At 39.8% G+C, this 23,434-nt stretch overlaps 2 protein-coding genes across 2 annotated transcripts in view; one reads left to right on the forward strand and one right to left on the reverse strand.

The window, feature by feature from the left end:
• The window catches only part of ogfod3 (2-oxoglutarate and iron dependent oxygenase domain containing 3), a 35,269-nt gene extending 31,856 nt beyond the window's left edge, over positions 1-3,413 (forward strand). The window contains exon 9 of the mRNA XM_066664470.1: positions 1,087-3,413. Coding sequence (XP_066520567.1) covers positions 1,087-1,241 — 155 coding nt within the window. The 3' untranslated portion in view covers positions 1,242-3,413. The remainder of the gene's footprint in view (positions 1-1,086) is intronic.
• LOC136691732 (urotensin-2 receptor) lies at positions 557-20,698 on the reverse strand. The gene is made up of 2 exons (XM_066664469.1): positions 19,583-20,698; positions 557-1,265 (listed from the first exon to the last, which is right to left on the reverse strand). The coding sequence occupies exon 1, from the start codon at positions 20,696-20,698 to the stop codon at positions 19,622-19,624; it is 1,077 nt and encodes a 358-aa protein (XP_066520566.1). The 3' UTR covers positions 557-1,265; positions 19,583-19,621.
• Positions 20,699-23,434: the final 2,736 nt, after the last annotated feature.

The raw sequence follows: 23,434 nt of genomic DNA on the forward strand, positions 1-23,434 counted from the left end.
CTTAATTGGAATTGGGGTTGTACTTAGAGTTATGAATATTTTGGGAAACCCATCCCAGTACAGTTCCTGCATTTGTAAAATTCTTTATAAGGTTTATTTAAATTATATGAAACATCTTTCATAGCATCTCTACTGATTAGTTCCAATGTGAACTTTGCATTAATATTTACTTAACTTAAAGGGTAGCTTGCATTTGCTCAAACTTCAATGTATTAAAAAAAATCTGCTAAAATGATTCTTAATATGATTAATTAATGTATAATTAAAATTTCCTGAATATCTGTAATTTTACTTACATTTATATCTTATCTGTCTTTGAACATAAATATCTACAAGTTCACTTGTAAGGCCAGTTAATTTTGCAATAGTTAAAAGGTAATTACTTGTTTGTGCACTTCCAGAGCGTCAGAGATAGCCGAGGAGTTTCTTGGACCACACAGCTTTTTATTTAAATAAACACCACATATATTCAGCACCTTTCAGAAGTTGCCATGTTAAGGAGAGTTTAACATCTTAATAAGATTCAAACCTATTTTCATGCTAAATAGCTGTCTGCTGGGGTCAATGATAAGCAGACATAGCGAAGGTAATTTGCATAAACAGCCTGCAATTTTTCCTAAATGTCTCCTGTTTGGTGTCACAAATCGTTTTGTGCCCCTGTCTCATGCAGCAGCACTCTTCTCCCTGTACATGCTCCCATTGGTTTAATTAATGTTTATGATGCTTGTTTGTGGATAGTGGACAAGAGGATGTTTAAAAAATTACCTATGGAATTAATACTCAATGATGAATATGGCCTTTAATCTTGTCCACAGATTTCTGAACGATTTATCAGCTCTCTTGTGTTGGCTACCTAGTACCAGAACAGCAAATACATCATGAACTTTAAAATACATACAAAAGCAAGGCTTCAAATAGAACTATAAAACCCTTCTTTTTGTGTATAAAATATAAAGTAAAAAGACTAATTCTGTGCTACTTCCCACCCATGAACAAAACTTAAGTCCAAGCCTTTTTAGGTCCCATTCCACTCTGCTGTTTGTTATCTGACTTTTCATTGTTCTCCTTTCTTCTTTCTTTCCACAGGACGTGTCTCTTTCTTTTCCTCAGGCTCAGAGAATCTCCACCGTGTAGAGAAGGTTGAATGGGGCACACGCTACGCCATCACTGTCTCCTTCACCTGTGACCCTGACCATGCCATAGAAGACCCCACTTTGCCTCAGGGTTCAGTCGTCAGATAAGAACACAGGTCCATGTCTGGAGCCCTGGGACAAAAACACAAAGACAGGATATTTTTGAAGCACATATTTGATAAGCCATTCCATTTTGTTCCAGACAGATATTTGGAACTTGTCGACAATGTCTTTCTTGAGAATTATTGAATTGGGACAATGAAAAAAAATAAATGCTATTCTTGTCATTGACTTTTTTATTTTTTAAAGAGGTTTGATCAAAGTTTGCCTTGTGGACCTTCTGTTTTTTTTGTGTCTGGATTTAACTCAGACTCTTATTATTTTTCTTGAATGCCTCGTTCCTTTTCCTGGCTGAGTTTCTTTCCTTTCTGGTCTCATTTTGTCACAGTTGGATTAGTTATAACAGCTGGATCAGATAAATGGCACAAGTGGGATTTCTCAAGAAGTGATTTGAAACAAACACAAAAAAAAAACTCACAAAGAGCAGAGCTACTGATGCACACACACATGCTTATCAGTAAGTGCATGTCCTGGACTGTATAATATCTTCCTGCGAAAGTAAAAGCTAAGTCTGAACAATCTGTAACACATTTTATTTATTTACTTATTTATATATATATAAACCTAAATTTAACTTTTAGGATGTTCACTATGGAGCTAAATCAATGACATAAGTATTTGAATCTGAATTTTGAATATTTTAATTATATTTGTTTGAATATTTAATTATTTTTGTACACAATTTGATAAACTTTTGAGATGGTGAAATATTCAGATTACAAAAATTCAGAGTAAAAAATATTCAGATTTTTAAAAAATGGACCCATAAATTCAAGTTGAATCTAATTGGAAATTCTGATTGGAAAAATGCGAATTTAGGCCAGAGGTCAACCAGCAGACTTCTTGGGAAAATGTAAACTTCCACCTCACCACCTAAAAATTTCAAGTTTATCAAATGCCATTCAAAAGTAACTCAGATGGAAAATATTCAGACAAATGTAATTCAAATATTCAAAATTCAGATTCAAATATTTGTCATTAATTTAGCTCCCATAGTTCACTTAATAAATGTGAATTACAGTATATGGCCAAAGGTTTGTAAACCCGACCGTGCTCAGCTTGATCCATTTTCATCTAACACCACTGAGATGAGTGAGATTGAGAGGCTTTTTTTGACCAGGACTATTCATGCAATATTAGTTCCTGACCTAACTGATGTGCTTAAAACTGATTGCCCCCCAAACGCAGGAATGTTTCAATATCCAGTAAAAATGCAGTAAAGGTTACTTCAGCAAAAGTGAAAAAACAATTATGAATGAAATGCATTTCAGATTAAAACAAACATTTGGTCATATTGCTTAACATTTAACCTGCTCAAATGACCTGTTCTGTTCAAAATTCATTTCTTAGATTGTATTGTTTTTCTGGGTTAGAGTTTTTCTCTTTTTGTTTTTTTTTTTAACAGACAAGCCTGCTCCAGATGACCGCCAAAGAGCTGAACTTTGTCATTTGTACTGCCTCTGGCCAAGCACCAGGGATTATACAGAACAGTGGGGCTTCACATTTATCACTTTGTGTGGCCTTGTTACCAAAGGTTTCATCTCTTACACTGAGAAATTGTTATTTTAAGCTGTCTACTGAACAAATATATTTCAGAAACTCTGCAGTATATCACAGCTATAATCACTGCTCCTTTTTTTTTTTGGCTCAAACAAGCTGTTCTAATGCAAAACTTAATTAATTCTAAATATTCAGATTGAGCCTTAACTGCCATGTCAAACAGAAAATCGTGTCTCCATCTGCCACTTATCTGAAACTGCATGAAATAATCTTGAATTAATTCTGCCAATTCAAATAATGACTGAGTGATCTTTGTAATAAAGGTAATTTAATGATCTAAGTGCTGCAGATGGAATGGAGCACTTCTGCCTAATGTGCTGTTTCAATTCTGTCAATGATTTCTCTTGCTGAGCAATCTTAAAACAATCAACCCGTATTCATGTTTCAAATTACAATTCTCATATTTATTAAAAATAAGTATAAACTTATGGGCAGCTTTTTAATATCCTGTAGAACATCAATATGTTGGGGAGATTCTTTAAATGATCATTCACATTTTTTACTTTTTTTTTTGTTTTTATAATGGAGCACAGATTCTGTGCTAAACCTACATTTAACATGGCCACCACCTGTGTGGGATCCACACTATGAAGCATAAACTAGTTCATTCAGGGCTTAAAAAGCAGTTTTGATCTCATGTGAGTTGCACTTTATAACAATCAGTTTTAAATATTGTTTGCTACTTTGTAGATGGTATATATAATTGATTCTGTAACTTTAAAAACTATACTTATCCGTATTTACAAAAATCAAATAAAAAAATACATAAATATTCAAGAAGAAAAATGGTCCTTTAAAAATGCACATCTATTACATCTATTGGTTTTTCAGGGGACAATCAATGTTTGTTGTATGGCATTGTTCCAAATAACTCTTGCCAACGTCTACGTTTAACATAGGTGAGATATTAGCTTATTAGCTTTCTGACCCTTTGTGGACGGTATGAGCTACTCAGCATAAACTTATGGCCCTGAATTTTCTATTTACTCGCTGCATTGGCCACATACTGAAGTGAAGTGGGTTCCACTGGTGGGTGCCCACCCAAGAGACTTTACCTTCAAAAAGACTTCAATTAATACATTCCTAAAGTCAGCTGTCAATGGAAACCGTATGGTGAATTATTTATGAGTGAAGGATTCAAAGCTGTCTCTATCTGTCAAATAGCTGTCAAAAATAATCCGCTGCCTGTTTTGTCTCCATCACTGTAGACCAGAGAGTTTTAGAAGATGATGGAAAATGACGAACAACCTTGGTGTCTCAGATTCACTTTTATTGTTCTGTTATTGAGGGCTGCCATCTGCTCTTTTAAGAACTGCTTTAGATGCATTCTGGCGAAACTCAGAGACGGAATTGGTTACCAAGTAGTGGAGCTTGTGGTACTTAAGTGGTCGTAAATGATAGTCTTATGGGTTCCTGATTTCTCAGAAAAGAACACATCTGCAATTTGTCATTATTACGTGGTGCTGCTGTAATGCAAGTATGATCATGGTCAGACTACTGACCATGAGAAGGTAACACTGTGTTCCAATGAGCGTTTGATTTTGCGTGGCCTATGGAGATATGACATGAAATAATATGAACTGTGGACGTATTTTCTACGCAACCATTTGCAGTTACTTGACTGACGACTGCACACTTGTATTATTTCACTATAATGACAGCAAGCAGAACATTGTGTATTTGTGGATTTTCATTTATTGGCAGCCATGCATTGATTCACAAAGAATTTGCTTGATGCTACATGATGTTCTGTATCTGCTGGAGGCTAATTAGGAATGTCAGTTAGATTGCATAATGAATTATACATTGATTCAACTCGTTGCAGGGAGTGGCTGTGAATACATATGTGATGATTGTTAAATCAATCATTTAAGTTTGAGAATAAATCAATCATTTGCAGTTACAAAAACCAAAGGAGCTACTCTTACATTTGTAATATCTGTGTGTAGTGAATAACTGTCTTTTTTCATTGGATCTTAAAAAACAGTGTCGTAATTTGTATCCACTGTAAGCCGTCCATTGATCTCTGGGATTGATGAGCTGAAGTTATGCCTGCTGGCCTATATGTAATGATTCAAGGCGAAAGCATGTTTACCTAAGGGAATTATATCAAATTGGCATAAGGCCTTATATGATGTTCATAGTTGACTAGGAGAAGTTTAAAAAAAAGTTGCACTTTATGTTGCCAAAGAACTTTGAGATGAAAGATGCATTCAGTTAATATGCACAACTCTCTTCACAGCCCTGACAGCCTGGTGTGCACAATATGAAAGAAGTAGCGTATTGATGTTACCAACAAACCACATTTGATTCAAATTGAGGATTGTATCAGCAGCAAGAAAGTCTTACAAAGCAGTTCGACCTCTGTGGCCCCTGTGGGATGGTAATCCTTTTAACTTCATCTTACATCAGTCTTAATCTCATTACACTCTTGATGTACATGATAAGAATCCACAAAAATAGACTCAGATGCTCCAGTCTCATTTGGTTACCCGTTCCATAGTGGGATTTGGCCTTGAAGAATTATGAGCAGATTGAGATGATCATTCTCTGAATTTGATGCAGTGATTAGTAGATGGTGCAATAAATGAAAAAGAAGAATATCAGCCCTGCAAGGCACTGAATATTTTCCTTTATTTTTGTTCTTATGTCTTAGAAGAAAACTAAACATTTCTTCCAGCAACTACATTTTCAGTCATATTTAATTCTGCGCTTAAAAAAAAAGTAATGAATAAAGTTGCCAAAAAAAAAAAGGTTGGATTTCTAAAGACACTTTCAGTGGAAAATCTAAAGTTAAGAGTTTTTTATTCAATAAGTTGCATATTGTCTGTCAATGTAGTTTCAAATCATGTCATTCACGTCCCAAAGCACATAGCCCATATATATATATATATATATATATATATATATATATATATATATATATATATATATATATAAAAAGACCCCTCTAACACATTCATTGTCACTTTGAGGTCAGAAAAAAAAATTCAACAAATGAAAAATCCTATTGCATGCACTATATGATCTAAACTTGTCAAGTCAAGAGGTATCAACGGGGAAATTGTCCCTTATTTGACGGTTCTGAATAAGGCTTTAAGCTGGATGATGAAATATTAGTGTGAGAATCTGCCTTGAGAACATGTGTGAAATTTAGTAATGTTGATGGATATAGATGTTAGTGGTTTTGGTTCAGAAACCCGCTCCAACTCATAGCAAAAGTTTTGCATGTTTGTTCATCACTCCAGAGAATGCAGAACTACTCCACAGGCCAATGCCAAGGGGTTTACATGTGTTCTAGCTAATAACTGGCATTAGGTAAAGTGATGTTAGGGTCATTTGTGCCGACTTCCGTGCATCCCATTCCACTGGTCAATGCATAAGGAATTAACTATGAATAATTAACTAGTTGTGCAAGAATTCAACCCTTTCATTGTTTATTTCAGACCATAATTTCTGGGCCATGTTTTTATTTATTTGATTTATCCATTTTAAATTTGATATGTGACATTTTTATTTAAAATATAACTTCATACAGGATATACAAAATATGCCAGATTATTATTTTTTAAATATAAATTAAATTTTCTTTAAATTATTACATAATCTGAATAAAACAATTAGAACTACTTTACTAATCACCAGGTTTTAAAAAATACAAGCAGCCAATTAAATGTAAAATCAGCACGTGCAATAATTCTGTCAGTTTGTTTTCAAGGTTACTTCTTATCATGAGAGTAGCAGATAGAACACATAGCCACAGCAGTAAATTTACAAGATTTCTCTTCAAGAAAATGAACATTCAACATTATCTTCAGAGATAGCAGCAGCTCTTTGTGCAGTAACAATTTACCCAGCAGTTGAGAAAAACCTTCTCCCTGGCAACAGAAGTTGCCAACAAATAGATGTTATTCAGTCAGTTTGGACAAATGGCAATAGCTGTGTTCATGTTCTTTGTACATCTTTGGCAGCACACATATGCTGAAATGCAGTCAGCTTCATCCCATGACTCGAACACATTTAACAGTTATCAAAATCCTTTATTTCTTTCTGTTTAAAACGAGAGCATATCAAATGTCTTGAATTGGCCTATTGCCTTGGTTATTGCTTGAGCAGGATCAGGGGTAGGGAAGATTTTGGCACAGAACATTGCTGGAAGCGTTTGCACTGCTGTTGGTGTTGCAGTTTTTCCTCTTAACTTCCAGTTTGTATTTGTTATTATGTCAATAATACTGTATATCAACATATTTGAAGATGCGTAAATGCCTTGTTCATGACATTTTCAACGTAGAATAGCATTTTTAGCATGCAGTTTCCTTCTTTAGATTTAACAGCAAACCCAAAAAACTGCCATACTAGAGATTCAAAAGAAGCTCTGAGGTCTGCAATTGCAGTACGGCCAGCTGCAGTTTCAAAATGGCTAATGCTGCTGCTTTTGTGGCCTATGAGCGCTGTGATTTACACACAAAAAAACTCGGTTCACATCACACGCACAGTGAATTGAACCATAACAACACTACCATTACCATTTGCCATTAAAATGGCTGATAGGAATGGAAATACAAGACATACAAGAAAGCATAAAAAAGAGATAATAGGCCCTTTAAGGAGCTCAGCTGAAACCACTCTGTTGGAAGTTCCTTTTGTGAAATGCAAAAGTGCTATTGCACTCTTCCAGATAATGAAAGAATAGGAGAAAGAAAGGATTCACACAGCACTCTGTGTACATTAATTAAACTAAAATGCTGCTGTAATGTAGGTTAGAGTAAGTAGACTTGCTATAAACTGCTATGATGTTTACACAGAAGTCATGGAGGAATGATTTCATAAAAGCGCCTGTTTTCTAAACCTGGTAATTAGAAACATGGGAGGATATGGATGAATTCTGGGGAAATCCAAGAGACTGAATGTTGGGGCTTACTGCTGGCATTCTCCCTCTCTTTCTCTGTGTGGCCTGTGACCTTGGTTAATAAGCATACATAGTTTCCCCCTCACACTGCCATAAGGTAAAGTGATCCTGTTAAAAGGCACATCTGCCTCAAATCTATAACTTTTGAGCTAATCCCTCTTTAATAAATGATACTTCAACTGTCTGCCAGTGAGGTGCAGAGCTCCAAGAGCTGCTCTAAAATCCTTATCATTGCTTTTGACCCTGGACTGGGTTTCAGCTCAGCTTTTGATTGTGATGGCTGCATGAAACGTCCCAGCGTTGAGCCTTGTGCATTTTTACTGTCCTCAGAGACATGGAGACTGTAAGATTCTCTCTTTCTTGTCAAAGCCGGATAGAAGCACAAACAGTACAGAGTGAGCCATGTTGTTTCTTCTTTTTCCTCAATACTGCTGAGAGCTGAGTCCACTTTGATTCAAGACCGAAACCTTCAAGGCTTTATCTGTTTTCACAGCTCCTTTTGATTCTGTGGAGATGACTTGTAAAATACCATTGGATCACTGTTTCTTTTAAGTAACATGTTTAGGCCACTAATCTCTATTAAATACACAGTGTATGGTCTATGTTCCTCTGTGTGTGTGCTGTAAAATTTAACTTATAGTTTAATTGTTATTGCAACAGGGCGGCATCGTGACACAGCAGGTAGTGTCGCTGTCACACAGCTCTGATTCCATGTAGGCTCTGGACCCACTGTGGCCCTGAACTGGATAAGCAGTTATAGACAATGAAGGAATGAATGTTATTACAACATTAGCCTTCACAGGGGGTTGCAGCTGTGTGCTATGAGCAGATGAGCCTCTAATTAATCAATAAGTGTGTTATCGAGTACTATAATCATCTTGACCAATCCCAGATTGTATAAAACAAGGCTTTCATACAATGTAACTATTCATTCATTGTCTGTAACCACTTTTCCAGTTCAGGCTCGCAGTGGGACTGAAGCCTACCCGAAATCACTTGCCACAAAGCAGGAACACACCCTGGAGGAACACGTATGTTTTAGGAACGTGGGAGGTAACCAGAGCACCCGGTCCTCACAGATAGTCACCCAGAGCAGGACCCACAACCTTCATGTCTGTCGAGCTGTGTGACTGTGCGACACTACCTGCTCCGCCACCGTGCCACACAGAACGTAAATATTTTCTAAGAAAATAGAATCCAAGCCAGTCTTTGTAGTGTTTACTAAGTGTTTTCAGTATATTGAAAGATACAGGTGTCCAGAAATACCTTCTACTGAACTGTCTCATGTTGAAAAATAAATATATCAGCTATAACATACATTTCAGTGTCTTTACAGAGCCAAAAATGAGCCATCACTCAAATAATACCTGCTCTGTCATAGTCCTATGGGGGTCTGTGTGTATATATATATATATATATATATATAAAGGATGAGTGGTACCAGAAATTTTCAGAGAACATTAAAATATAGCATAATTACCCCAATTTCTGGCCACTTTAATTACAATATTGGAAATCTTAGCTAACTGTAAATAAATATAAAATATATGTAATAAATATAAAATATATGTAATAAATAAGTACTTTACTCACTCAAATCAACATTTTTCAGGAGTCAAATATGTGTAGATTAATGTCCAAGACTTGCTTGACTTTGAAAGAAAATATGTATTTAGATAAAAACGCTTTTGTTGAAGTAGGTGCCAATGCTGTTAAGATTATTGCCGCCCCCTAACTTCGGCCACCTCCCCTGCTTGTGACAGTCAAAGAGACAACTGCTAGCACATTCAGTGGTTTTGGGAGGTTCACGATGAGATTACGTTTGTCCTGTGTTAGTATCCGTACTCTACATGTAAGGATTACAATGGCGGTAGATTTTCCCCTCAGAGAAAAGGAAGCTAACCGGTAACTTTTACACTGAGAGAAATATCTGTCGCGAAATGGAAATGTGTTGTGTTCCACATGCAGTTTTGCACACAAAGAATTACAACACTGTTAGAGATACTTAAATATTGTTTAGATGTGTGATTTCTTGCAAGACTGATGTTTAAATACCCTACTAAGGCTTGATCTTATGTTTTATTGTTTTACCCTATGCGATTGGCGAAGAGAGAGAGCGGAATTGCACCATATACGGCAGTGGCCCGAAATAGGAGGAATACTGATATATAAAAATGGGGATATGGTGCTAACATAAGTTCTATCTAAAAGCAGAGCTTCAATTTCCCAGTTTTTCAGCACTGACCTGCCGCTCTCAGCGCTGCAGCAAAACAACCCCCTATAGGAGGTACTGTGACTCCATTGGCTGCTGATTGACTAAATAAAGGTGACGACCAATGAGAAGCACGTTCTCTGTTTAGGAGCCATGGAGTATCTGCCCCTCGCTTCGGTGAGAGAGAGCTGCGTGCTTCTGTCTCAAACCATCGCCGTAACAGTATAACCTCAAAAATAAGGAACAAAAAGCGGCACGTCTTGGTTCAAGACGGAACGCACATTTTTTACTGTACAAATACGGGACGGTTAGCACCACTATTTCCAGCCCAACCTTGCTCTCTCCGCTAGCCATTTCAAATCCAGCTAATCGTCCAACAGGCTAACCACAACAATAGCATGGTGTTGTTTACCCAGTAGCTCTAAACACTTCTCCAGCGTCGTCATAGTAACTCAGCATTCCTATTACACACTGTACCACTAGATGTCGCATGAAACTACAGCACGTCTCAGAACTGTCATGCTCTGCAGATAGCTGCAGCTCAATAACGCGGGTTGAAAAACGGCTCAGATGTGTATTGTGACACCCCAAGTTAATACACCTCTAGAATGTTTCTTATCTTGCTCAAACATTCCTTATGGACACACCATAATACACCAAACCAAAACTTTAAGATGATGTGACCTAGTGATATAGTCCAGGACAGTGTTTAATCCCTGTCTGGAACCCCCTAAATGATCTGTTGTTTCTCCTGACATGTTGGCAAGAACAAAATTGGCAGGATGGGAAGACCTGAGCCACTCTGACAAGGCCAGATCATTCATTATCTGTAACCGTTTATGCAGTTCAGGGTCGCGGTGGGTCCAGAGCCTACCAGGAGTCATTGGGCACAAGGCAGGAATACACCCTGGAGGGGGCACCAGTCCTTCACACGGCAACACACATTCACACCTATGGACACTTTTGAGTCGCCAATCCACCTACCAATGTGTGTTTTTGGACCGTGGGAGGAAACCGGAGCACCCGGAGGAAACCCACGCGGACAACACACCAAACTCCTCACAGACAGTCACCCGGAGCAGGAATCGAACCCACAACCTCCAGGCCCCTGGAGCAGTGTGACTGCGACACTACACGCGACACCACCCCCAGATCCTTCAAAATACTCCTAATCAGCACCTGTGAGTACCTACAGGCAGTAGTTCTAATAGAGCAAGACCACCAATTGTCAAAAGAGTGATCATTCGGACCACTGTGAATATCACCTGCAAAATATAAATGACAGAAATAAGAAATGTAATCTGAATGTGGTCACCACATGCACTAAACTGTGTTTTTTAATTTACTCTAGACCACAGTAAGTCATACATCTGCATGTTAACCTGTTGCTCACAGTTAGTATAATCTCCACAGAAAGCATGAAATTAAATTGTATTCTTTATAGTAGCTGTGCATGAACCTAAGGTCACTGCTTACTTTATTGGGCTCTGGAGCAGTGAATCTCTGAAGTGATGAAGACCTACTGGATAATGTTAATGCTCCAGGACCATACAGTAGCACTTTGTAGTTTCACAATTACAGACTGCTCCATCGATTTCTCTGCATACTTTCTTATCCCCATTCCACCCATTTCCCTTCATCTTCAATGGTCAAAATGGATAATAAATGTAGATGCAAGGTAAGTGTACCTAATCCAGTGATCAATCAGTGTAGTTTTAAGCCTTCCCTGGAAGTGTAGATGCTGTTACTGACAGACCCCTTATTGCTACTGAGAATGTTGTATGCGTAAACTTGTAGAATAAATAATTATCGCAGTTGGAATATAAAAGTAATATGCCATTCTGTATGTACCATGCAACCCCAGTGTATTCAGAGAACTGGTCAGAGCAAGCTCCAAGGTTTTGGTGCTAGACAATGCCTCCTGTTTCCAAGCCTCTGGCAGCAGGGTGTATGTTCTGTTAAAATGGGAAGGTGTGAAATGTGACCATAACCAACTGCTATATCCTTCTGAACCACCAGTGCAAGTATTTGAGTTCCTTTGCCATGTGTATGCAAAAGAAGGAGATGTGAGATAAGCAGAAACAAATGTCACAGTTACGGATGTGACCAGGAACATGATCACAGGCCAGCTGGTATGTTCCTGATTTTTTTTCCCCTGAAAGATGGAGCCTGATACTCCAATCCTCATAATATATTTCATGTTTCAACTTTCTGAGCCCTGTCATACAAAGATATAGGCAGTATTTCATTCATTCATTCATTATCCGAAACCTCTTATCCAATTCAGGGTCGCAGTGGGTCCAGAGCCTACCCAGAATTACTGGGCGCAAGGCAGGAACACACACTGCAGGGGGCGCCAGTGCTTCACAGGGCGACACACACTCATTCACACCTACAGACACTTTTGAGTCACCAATCCACCTACCTACGTGTGTTTATGGACCATGGGAGGAAACCGGAGCACCCAGAGGAATCCCACGCGGACACAGGGAGAACACACCAAACTCCTCACAAACAGTCACTCAGAGAGGGAATCGAACCCACAACCTCCAGGTAAGTTAAATTGCTTTTGAAAATGTATTGTAATTTTTAATGTGCTAGACAGAAAAAAAAAGAAAAAAACACAAGAGCAAGTATTTGAAATCCTGGAAATATATTATGGTAAATTATAAATATGGTAAATTAAGATTTTTTTCTTCACTTTTTTCAGTGCATGTGCACATTTATTTGGGAATCTGGAGAATCTACCAAGAAACAAATTGTGAAACAAGACCACCCAATCAGTTGGTTGTGATCTGCTCAAACATGGGATAAAATGATTCATGCTGATTGTGTGTTCTGTCTTGTGTAGATTGCATGCATTCCAGAATTGTCCTGCCTCTTCATCTGAGTCTCTTCTACCACAGGGCGGGACCCATGTTTCTCCTTCCTGGACTCTCATGTCATTGCTTGTTTCTGAAACAAAAACTCATTCTCATTTAAAGGATCAGGCACTGAAACCATTGAAATCTGAAATCTGTACAGGGCTGATTAGACAGAGGAAGAACAATGCTTTGTTGTTGTCTTCTTGTGGTATTTAGCATATCACAGACTTTTTCCACCCAGCAACACAACACTTCTTTCCCCTGTATAAACAGCCTTTAAAGGAACACTATGTAGTATTTTTGCCTTAAAATGACAGCTTCAAAATGATGGTGACACTCCTCCTAATTGGGAGAATAGCACCTCACACACTGGCGTCTGGGGCTGCTTCTCTAAAAAACAGACTATCCAACTTTAGAATCTTTGCGCAGAGTACTCTCGCTAGAGCTTCATAGCACTTTACAGTACATATCTCATGGATGTTTAGCTCATTTTTGTGGTACAGACATTATGGCAGAGGCTGCAACAAAAACAGAGTTGTCAGATTAAGCAGGGAGTAGAAAGAGGGAGTGAGGACTAATTTTACTGAGTGGAGTGAGCTGAAAACGACACGAGGACACAAGATAGAGATAGAACAAGACTACGAAGATACCTTCTTCGTAGTCTTGTTGATGAAAGTGTTATAATTAAGTTTTGAGGGTTACTGATAAGTGAGCCAGGGTTTGCAGAAGTTAACTTTAGCCTTATTAGTGAGGGTTGTGTGTGTGTGTTTGTCTGTGAGCGAGAGAGGCACATAGTGTGTGTGTGTGTGTGTGTATGCATTTGTCATGAAAAACCCAGTGAGCCAGTCATGACCGATGTGAATATCCTTTGGCTCAGAAGCTTCTAGGGGAGCTGAGAAGTAAGGAGCGAGGGACAGAAGCTCTGGGTTTAACATAATATGTCCCCTTAAAGAATGCATGTGTCTAAATGTTCAGTTCATTTACAGGTACCAGCCAGCATGCAGTCCTGATTTCACAACCTCCCACACTCTCAGAAAAGAAAGGGAGAGGTATATTAGTGATCACTAAGGGTACAAGTAGTGTAAATGGTATTTTTAAAGGTACAACACTGCTCAAGTCCAGTTATGCTCCCTAGAAGTACATTACAGTCTGTTCTACAGAATATTTAATATTTAGGGGGCCAAGCACCACTCTTGCTTTTGCTCTGATTTTTGTTATTTTTATTATTATTTTTCTTTTCCGCTAAAATGGTTTGTGAAGCCCAAACCATAAGTCATCCAGACCCCACATTTGGAGGGTAGGTGCAGTTCGTTAATCACTACTCAGACATGTAAAATTACCGCAATCAGCCTGATGGTGTATCTATAGAGCAACGTTTTGCCTTTTGGCCCATATCTCTTTAATGATGGCACCAAGGCTGAAAATTCTTGCTGCATTTTGTTCAGTAAAGTTTTGTGCATTTTTGCCTCATTGGGTGTTTTTAGCTCCTCTCACATCCACCACTGCCATATTTGGCAAAAACCATAAAACCATAATTTTTCTACTAGTCCTAGATAGGTATCAAAATGTTCAGGGGAGTCTCCTGAATAATAATTATCAGCAGGTAGTGTCGCAGTCACACAGCTCCAGGGACCTGGAGGTTGTGGGTTCAATTCCAGCTCCGGGTGGCTGTCTGTGAGGAGTTGGTGTGCTCTCCCCATGTCCGCGTGGGTGTCCTCCGGGTGCTCCGGTTTCCTTGCACAGTCCAAAAACACATGTTGGTAAGTGGATTGGCAACTCAAAAATGTCTGTAGGTGTGAGTGTGTGTGTTGCCCTGTGAAGGACTGGCGCCCCCTCCAGGGTGTATTCCTGCCTTTGCGCCCAATGATTCCGGGTAGGCTCTGGACCCACCATGACCCTGAACTGGATAAGCGGAAATGTGGCAGCCAATTGACCTATAGGGGGCACTGTAATATCCAAAAATCTGTTTCTCAGCCTCTGATGGTCCTACTGAAATTAAATCTTGCATGGTGCATCCATGAGTTACCTGTTGACCAGTCCATTAAAGGCAACACCTTCAACTGAAAAATATGGCTGCCATTAGCCAATTAGCCCTTACAGTCATTTGGGAGACTTAACATAGCCCAGTCGTCATAAAATTTATAGGTATATATATCCACATGTTTTAATAGCCTGTAAAATGTCATGTCCATCAACCTCAAGGTGGCACTATTCAGAAAAACCAAGGATGCTAAACGTCTGTCTTTACCTTGTGCACTAATGTTTTATAACATTTAGCTTGTTTCCATGTTACTCCACCCTTTCAACAGGCTCAAAATGGGGCTCTGCAGAAGTCACTTGTGGCTTAACATGAGAGCAACTGCCTCCTGACCCATAAGTTCAGGGTTTGAATCCTGTGCTGGGCTGCAGTGATTGAAAAATGTGGTTACAATTGCTGTGGCAGTGTTATATGTAGAGAATGTTACAGGAAGCTGTTAGAATGAAAAGACATTTAATGTTCATAGTAATTGCAAGTTCTTAAACAATGATTCAATTTGTGCTTGATTCCTTACTGATATTCAGTTTCAAACAGTGTAATTAATGATTGAGGGAGGCTGTGGTGCAAGCTTTTAGTGCTTTACTTTGAATGCAGATAGTCAGAGGTTTGAATCCTGTGGATGTTTAGTTTGGTGTGTTTCATGCATGACTCCTTATTCATCCAAACATTAAAAGAGTGCAATGAAAAAGTGTCCAAACAAGTTCCACAAGTGGACCAACCTGTTAGTGATTGATCTTGGAACTAGACCATCTAGGTTTGAATCCCACAGATGTTTAAGTGGCTAAACTGGAATGTCAAAAATGTTCTCATTTAAGGTAATTTTACGAATTGAACATAGAATGAAGTACATTTTGATGGAATGACTTCAAAAATTGGTACTCTGAAATAATGAATAAATTCATGCATGACTATATATTGACCTAAATTTTGAATAGTGTAATGAATGCAGTGACATGCCAAAAATGCAAATAGTGCTACCTCATAGCAGTTGGCTTTGTAACTGAATGGTCTTGGGTTCAAATCCAGCAGCTGGCTGATGTGCTGAATTGAAGCACTTTCAATGAAAAATGTCAGATGTTGAAAATTTCACAAGTGTATCCAAATCAGAAAAAAAATAGTTAAAGTAAAAAGAGTTGCAATGAAACCCATAATGCCATCTCTTGCTTGTCCTCCTGTAATTACAGTCTTGGAGATGAAATTGGGTATATGAAATCAGCACAATTTTAAAATCTACAATTATGAAAGAAGGTACAATTATGCTCCTCAAATAACTGCACTGAGCATGAACACCTTGAGAGTATTTTTTCTGGCTGAAGACTGAGAACTCCTGTAACTAAAAAAGAGAAAGTTCTAATTGACCTTCTGCCTGATTGATCTGTGTCGTGGCTCATTCACAGAGCAGCGTGGGTTGAATAAATATAGTGTGAAGGGGTTAATGCTAAACTCTAGTAGGCCCTGTAGAATAAAGTCAAAACAAAGGCTAGTCAGTCCCATGATTTGTTGTATTTTTCCCCTTTTTTTGGACATGACTTGAAAATGCTAGGTGTCATTTTCTTCTACAAAACCACTTTACTCAAAACAGCAGTTATTGCATTTCAAAAGAACTGAAAGGATAGTCGAGTGGATCATATGCAGTCAAACATTAACAATGTTTACATACTGCATCAAACTTTGTTCTGTTTCATTGGGAACATCTCTCCTGGCTACATCTTCAGAAATGTCAGATCTGAGAAATGACAGCCCTAAAACTTGACATTTTAAACATGCCATCTTTTCATTCATTCCTTTTTGCCTGTTGCTTTTAGCTTTATCTTGGCCAAAAAGCAGGCTTTGTGCAGAGCTGCATAGCAGAGAAGAGTGCAAAAATGACTGCTTGACCTTAGCTGGTTCCTTTTTCATCTCATTCCTGGGAGACACAAATTACTCTGTCTGGCCGACTGATTAAAAGCTGACCTTGCTTACATCACACAAGTACTCAGCATGGCTCATTGTTGGTGGGTTGTATATAAAGACTGCCAGAAAGACTTAAGTCATACCTATTTGGCTCAAAAGACACAAGGCAACATCCTCAAGCTGTGTCTGTGGTTGTATTTACAGCGTGACTGGTAGTGTTCGGGTGCATTTGATGAAGAACAGTTAGGGGACAGACTTTTGCCACTCTACAAAAATGGGTTTAAATCAGACTTTCAAGAAAATGTTATTCATGTTCTGCACCTGTATTCAAAGTCAAGTTTAAAGTTAACAGAGTAAGAATGTGCATATCATCACTCTCTGTGATCCTGTTTATAACCTGTATATACATTAAATAGCTAATGTTTCTAGACATTGGAGCTCATTAAAAAGTCGCTTGTCCTCCTTTTCAGCAGTAAATGGGAAGGCAATAGACTATAAGTCAGAAAATTGCTGTGCGAAATTGATCAGTGTTGGTTGATGAGGTCTCGATCACAAAAGCCAACCCAACTTATCCTGAAGGTAATAGACGGAGTTTCATCACGCTAAAGAATGCTGTTCTATTGATCCACAGCACAATTCTGAAGGCTTTTTGCCCCTCTGTCTCACACTTGGTATTAGAAACATTGATTAGAACGTCTCATTTCTGTTTCAGTTGCCTTTCTATGGAAATTATGCAATCCATTTTTACACAACTCAATCACATCACATCTACAGTGAGATGCTGAAAATAACAGAATAAACTTTTGCACTGATAGTGTGGATTATGAGTTGAAATGTCAATGTGTGATGAGCAAGAACATAATAGCTGTTATGTATTCCTCCAGAATAAACAGGGCAGGGGACACTTACACAGAAAATATATTGATATTACACACATTGTTTGCATAAACTCATTTAACTCGACTAACTGAATAGGAAATTTTATCTAAATTTAAATGACTGAACGAGTGCAGGCTGGATGTGAAGACAACTGTTAACACAGCTTTTAGATCAGGAGCCAAATGCAGGATATTTAAAACTGCAGTTAGAAGTTAAGCTAAATAATTTTCTCCCAAAATTCAGGTCTGTGCAACAGTAGATAAGCAGAGCTAATTTTATACTTCTCATTTCAGACTCAAATTATCCAAACTGAGAAAACATGCTTTGTGAATGTCTCCTGGGAGATATTTATAGGGCCCATATCTTACATTTTCTTTTGCTCTGATGTCTTCTTACAGTTGTCAGCACCAAAAGTCAGAATGCTTTTGTTTTTCAGAAACTTTAACCATTTTCCAGCATCTCTTAGAATTAAACAGATATAAGGTTTGTTGTGACTGACCTTGTCCCAGACTGCCCTGTGTCAGAAGGTTTATAACTTCACTGGGAATGGTGTTAAGCTGTAGGTTAAGTAGGTGTGTGTGTATATATATATATATATATATATATATATATATACTGCATTCAACTCACAAATTCACATGATAGCAGTGAAGGATTTTCTCAGTTTGCCAGGTGACCAATTAACACTAAAACCTGTCCATAGCAGAAAAGCTGAGACCTCAGTAATCTAGCAAATGTGGGTATATGAACTTCTTTCCAATATTATATTTAATAAATTATTTTTTTCTAATTAGCTAAATATCTTAAAACACACTGTCCACTAATGGAAAAGATTTGGGGTTAAGTTATCTAGCTTAAAAGAGAAATACTGCTTTGTGAATGTTTGCTCCCAGGCTTATTTTAGCTTACTCAGTTAGCCTGATAGCTAAAGCCTTTACTAAAACCTGTCTGATAGCAGAAGAGCTAAGGGACCTGTCACCAGTGTTAAATCAATACAGTGAGTGTTTTAACATAATAGTCTTACATTCTTTAACACACTTGTCTATGTTTAATATTAATAGGGTTGATTTAAAACTACCTCAGCATGGCCACACCATTTCTTCTCCATTTGTAGCTTCACTGAATCTTCAGCAGCATCCTGAACTTTTAATGGAGGTTTCTGACTTCTTCCAATGAGTGCAGGATTTTTATTTTTTTTTCGGGGGACGTACACCATGTCCTTTGGATAGGAGCCAGTCTGAGGGGCTGCAAGTGGTACCAGATTCAGAACGGCAGGATGTCCAGAACACCAGCATGACAGCAAGTGCTTTTTCTTTTTTATGACTGAAGTTAGTCAGATAATGTAAAGCCAAACCCAAGACTGTCCAAAGCAGAGAAGCTAAGGGGACCCATTTGTCTGACTGACAAACATAATCCTTTTTTGTAAAATAAAAGCCCCTGGGAGGTATTTCACAAAGCAGAATACATGTTCCTGACCAGGATTTTAAAATGGCCAGCCAGTATTGCCAAAGATAATGAATGAATAAATGAATGATACTGTAACTGACTGGCCAGGTATAGTGTCATGCCTCCGTCACTACATCAGCTAGCCATTTTAAAATCCTGGTCTGGAACATGGATCCAAATCCGGATTTGAAAACCTTTGGTTTAGCCTGATAACTTATCCCAAAACGTAAGACAGTCCAAAGCAGAGGAGCTAACAGACATGTATATGTTGTTTAATCCTCAGTTTGGGCTAAGCTTACCTGGCTGAACTAAGAAATTCTGCTTTTTGAAATGCCTGATGTGTGATATTTTCCAAAGCAGGATTTTCTGAGTTAAAACAACAAGCGTGTCAGACTGCAGATAAGGTCAGGAGCAATCAGTCTGGACAATCTTTACTTTGAGTTTACTTTTTTCCATCTGACGTTATCCAGTGTTCACCCTGGGCTTAAACTCCTGTTTATTTCATGAGGCATTGAGCAGAGCGTTTACCTCAGAGTGACTGCACCTTATTCCTCTCCACCTGCAGCTTCACTGCACCTTCAGCTGTGCCATGACCAGTGTCTCAGAGTTGAACTCAAACTGGTTGCTGGAGGACCCTGACTTCCCCCACGAGTGCAGGCTTGGGGGACGCTTCCTGAAGGATGACGTGTAGCGGTAGAAGCTCTTGTGGCGGTTCTTGAGGTACTCCCTATAGTTCTTGGTCAGGAGAGTGTACAAGAATGGGTTGATGCAGCTGTTGCTGTAGGTCAGACAAGCCACCAGGTAGTTGATGCAGGTGTGTGTGTGGGAGGCCAGTCTGAGGGGCTGGGGGTGGTACAGGGGCAAGAGCTGCCAGATCCAGAATGGCAGGAAACAAGCCCAGAACACCAGCACAATGGTGAAGATCATGATTAGGACCTTCTGCTTGGGCGAGCGCTTGTTGCCCTTGTTGACCGCTGACGTCCGCTGAGATTCCAAGTAGGTCCTGGCCAGTCGAGCATACAGGTAGCCTATGACCAGCCCTGGGCCCATGATGCTGGTGCAGAAGAGGACGGTAAGGTAGATCTTGTAGGCTTCCGGTGCCCAGGTTGGAGCACAGAGCCGCTTCAGAGCCCCATCTGATGCCCGTTTGGTGGTTTGGTTGACCATGATGACCATGGGCAGGGTCAGGAGAAGGGACAAGAGCCACACGCCCAATGCCATGGCCTTGCGGTAGCTTTTGGAGCGCTTGACTGTGTCCAGAGGCTTTGTGACAGCCAGGTAGCGTTCAGTGCACATCACAGTCAACGTGAAGATGCTGGCGTGCATGGTCAGCAAGTCCAGACTTAAGAGGATGCGGCAACCCACGTCCCCGAAGTACCAGTCCTTCAGAAAGTAGGTGCACACCACGAACGGGATGGTGGACAAGTAGAGCAAGTCCGCGAACGCCAGGTTCATGATGGACACGTACATGGAGGTGGCAAAACGAATGGAGTGGCACATCACCGCGAGTGTGTACACATTACCGGACACGCCGACTACGTAGACGAGTGACAGGAGCGTGCCGAAAGTGGACGTGATGAGCAGTTCGTCGGAGCTGGAGGCTCCAGCGCTGTTCCCGCCGCCGGACTTACCGCTCACGTTCATGTCTCCCAGCTGCCGGCTCCGCTTCTGCTGAACTTTATTTGTTGGCGGATGCACCTACTGTTGTTGCTGCCGCGCTTAAACCGAGACGGTGCGTTTTGGCTCGAACGCAGCGGAGCGAGTTCCGGAGAGGCGCGAGAGACCGCGCGCTGCCGCAGCTGCCTTTGGCTCGTGATGTCACGGGGACGGCTCGCTGCACTCAGCGGGAAAGAAAAGTTGCACGGAAGAGTTGAAGGAGGAAATTACGCAAACGAATGACCAAAGAAACAAACAAACAACAACAACTCTCCGCTTCCATTGTCTGTCGTTCTGTTTTCTTTGCTTTCGGAGCGGATTAAACCCCGAGAAAAACATTCTGCCTGGAAACCATAGTATTCCACATCACGTGCTGGCTTTATTCGTTCCCAGATGCTCGTGGCACGTCCTTTACGTACGGCGACAGCGTGTGCTTTCCTATAAATAGCGCCATAGATCTCGATGTAGCCTCTTTAACCGGTTCCGTTCAAACCACCCCCGAGATCAGAGAAACCCGCCTTAATGCTGTTTGTCACACTCTTAGCTCTGTGTAACTGCGCTGATATTCTGTGCGCGCTAAACTCACCCCCCACCACACACACACACACACACACACTCCTCTCACATTCATACCTAGATAGAACCATAAACACTCATTCAAAATTGGAAGCATAGTAACGAGAACGCTTCTCATAATTATGATTGAAGGTCCCAGAATAATTAAATATCTCATAATACGACAGAGGCTGAGGTAGGATCTCTTTATTATAAGGTGCGGAGTGATAATTATGGGATGTTGAGTCCTATTTTTAACTGCTGAATTGAATGGTGTATGAGCTTCCAGTAGGTTGTAAACATTTGAATGTCATTTGCATTATAGGAACACAACATAGACCCCCCCCCCCCCCCCCCCAAAAAAAAAAAAAAAACTCTCGAAACAATAAACTATTAAACAGAACCAAACAAAAGAATCGGAATGAATGTATATTATTGATTATATATATGTTATATTAATAATATATATTATACATTAGAACTGTGTGTGTGTGTTGCGCGTGTACCTGCATGTGTGAATGCACGAGCGCGCGCGCACGTGAGTACCCACGTGTGTGCGTGCGCGAGCGTATGGGAGATGCCTGCGTCCCCAAAGGGGAATTCTAGGAAGAAGCCCGGGATTCATAGCGGGACGCTGTAGTGCGTCCTGATAGCTGCACAGTGGAGCGAGTCCGAGCGCGGCTCTGTGTGAATGAGCAAGCGCCGCTATTGATCGAGCCGCATGCACCTCACGCGCGCTGTGATTGTTGATATTGCTAATCTATGGGATGCCTAGCGTCTTTTATTCCACGTTGGATTCTGGGGCAAGATTGCGCAGAAATCAATGTCAGTTTGGTTTGAATTACTGGCCGACGACCGGCCGCAGCTCAGTGCAATATTTTGTGCCATTTTTGTGGTCAGGGTCAAAACTGATTATAAACTTATTATGAACGACTATGAGCCATAGGACGCCATCTATTTTGCTCATTTAAAGTAATGCTATGTAATGTTTTAACCTTCAAATTCATTAATATTGTGCTTTATTGACATGTAGCAAGGGGAAAAAAGCCTTTGTCGTTGCTAGTCTGGACTCAGCACTGCAGAAACTGCACTATGGAACTTTTGGAGGCGGGAAGATAACCACACCCCCATCTCTCCCTTGATGTAAAAATTATTTTGATTCTCATGGACCTGGAGGTTGTGGGTTCCAACCATGCTCTGTGGACGGTCTGTGAGGAGTTTGGTGTGTTCTGCCTGTGTCTGCATGGGTTTCCTCCGGGCACTCTGGTTTCTGCCCACAGGCCAAAAACACCCGATGGTATGTGGATTGGTTGTGAAAAAGTGTCCCTAGGTTTGACTGAATGTGTAAGTGTGTGGTGCCCTGTGGGATCCCAACCAGGGTGTGTTCCTGCCTTGCGCTCAGTGATATCCTATAGGCTCTGGACCCAGCAGGACCCTGACAGATAAAGGATAAGCGAATGAATGAACTGAATTCACACTGAATGAATGAACTGTAGGAGGAGCCCATGAGCAAAAATGCAGTACCTCTAAGCTCATTCATTTATTTATTCACTTTCTTTAATAGCTCATACATTTGTAACATCCAGTTCAGGGTGACAGTTTGTCTGAAGCCTAACTGGAGTCACTGGGCACAAGGCAAACGTGAACACACCAAACTCCTCACAGACAGTGATCTGAACAGCACTGAACCTACACTAGTGACACCTGCAGAGCTACCACTTTAACCATTCTGAGAGCTGTGGCTGTAGGCTTAGGTCAGAAAAGACTGGACTGTGCTCTTCTGTGCTGAATATACCAGCAACCAGCAGAGGTGTCTGTGGTCTCTTGGACATATTGCTTCATCTCAATCTCATCTAAATTACACTAGAGCTGTACTGTTGATATTCATTAACCATTTTATCCATGTGATTTGATGCTATCAGTAAAGAAATGTAATGTTATTGATTTGGAAACCTTACAAGTCACTGTTTATGCCCTAGAATCATTTTTTTATGCATATGTACATTTTCTGTATTATGCACATTGATTTACATCAGGAAGCAGAAGACACTTAATGGAAAGTTACACAGAGGCTTCAGCAACAATTGTAGTATAAAACTGTTAAGTATTTACTTGGTTCACACTTTGCATTCATTCCCTTCTTTTAATCCAGTAAGACTTAGTTTTTAA

Source organism: Hoplias malabaricus, chromosome 3 (genome assembly GCF_029633855.1).
Source record: "Hoplias malabaricus isolate fHopMal1 chromosome 3, fHopMal1.hap1, whole genome shotgun sequence".
Lineage (NCBI taxonomy): Eukaryota > Metazoa > Chordata > Actinopteri > Characiformes > Erythrinidae > Hoplias > Hoplias malabaricus.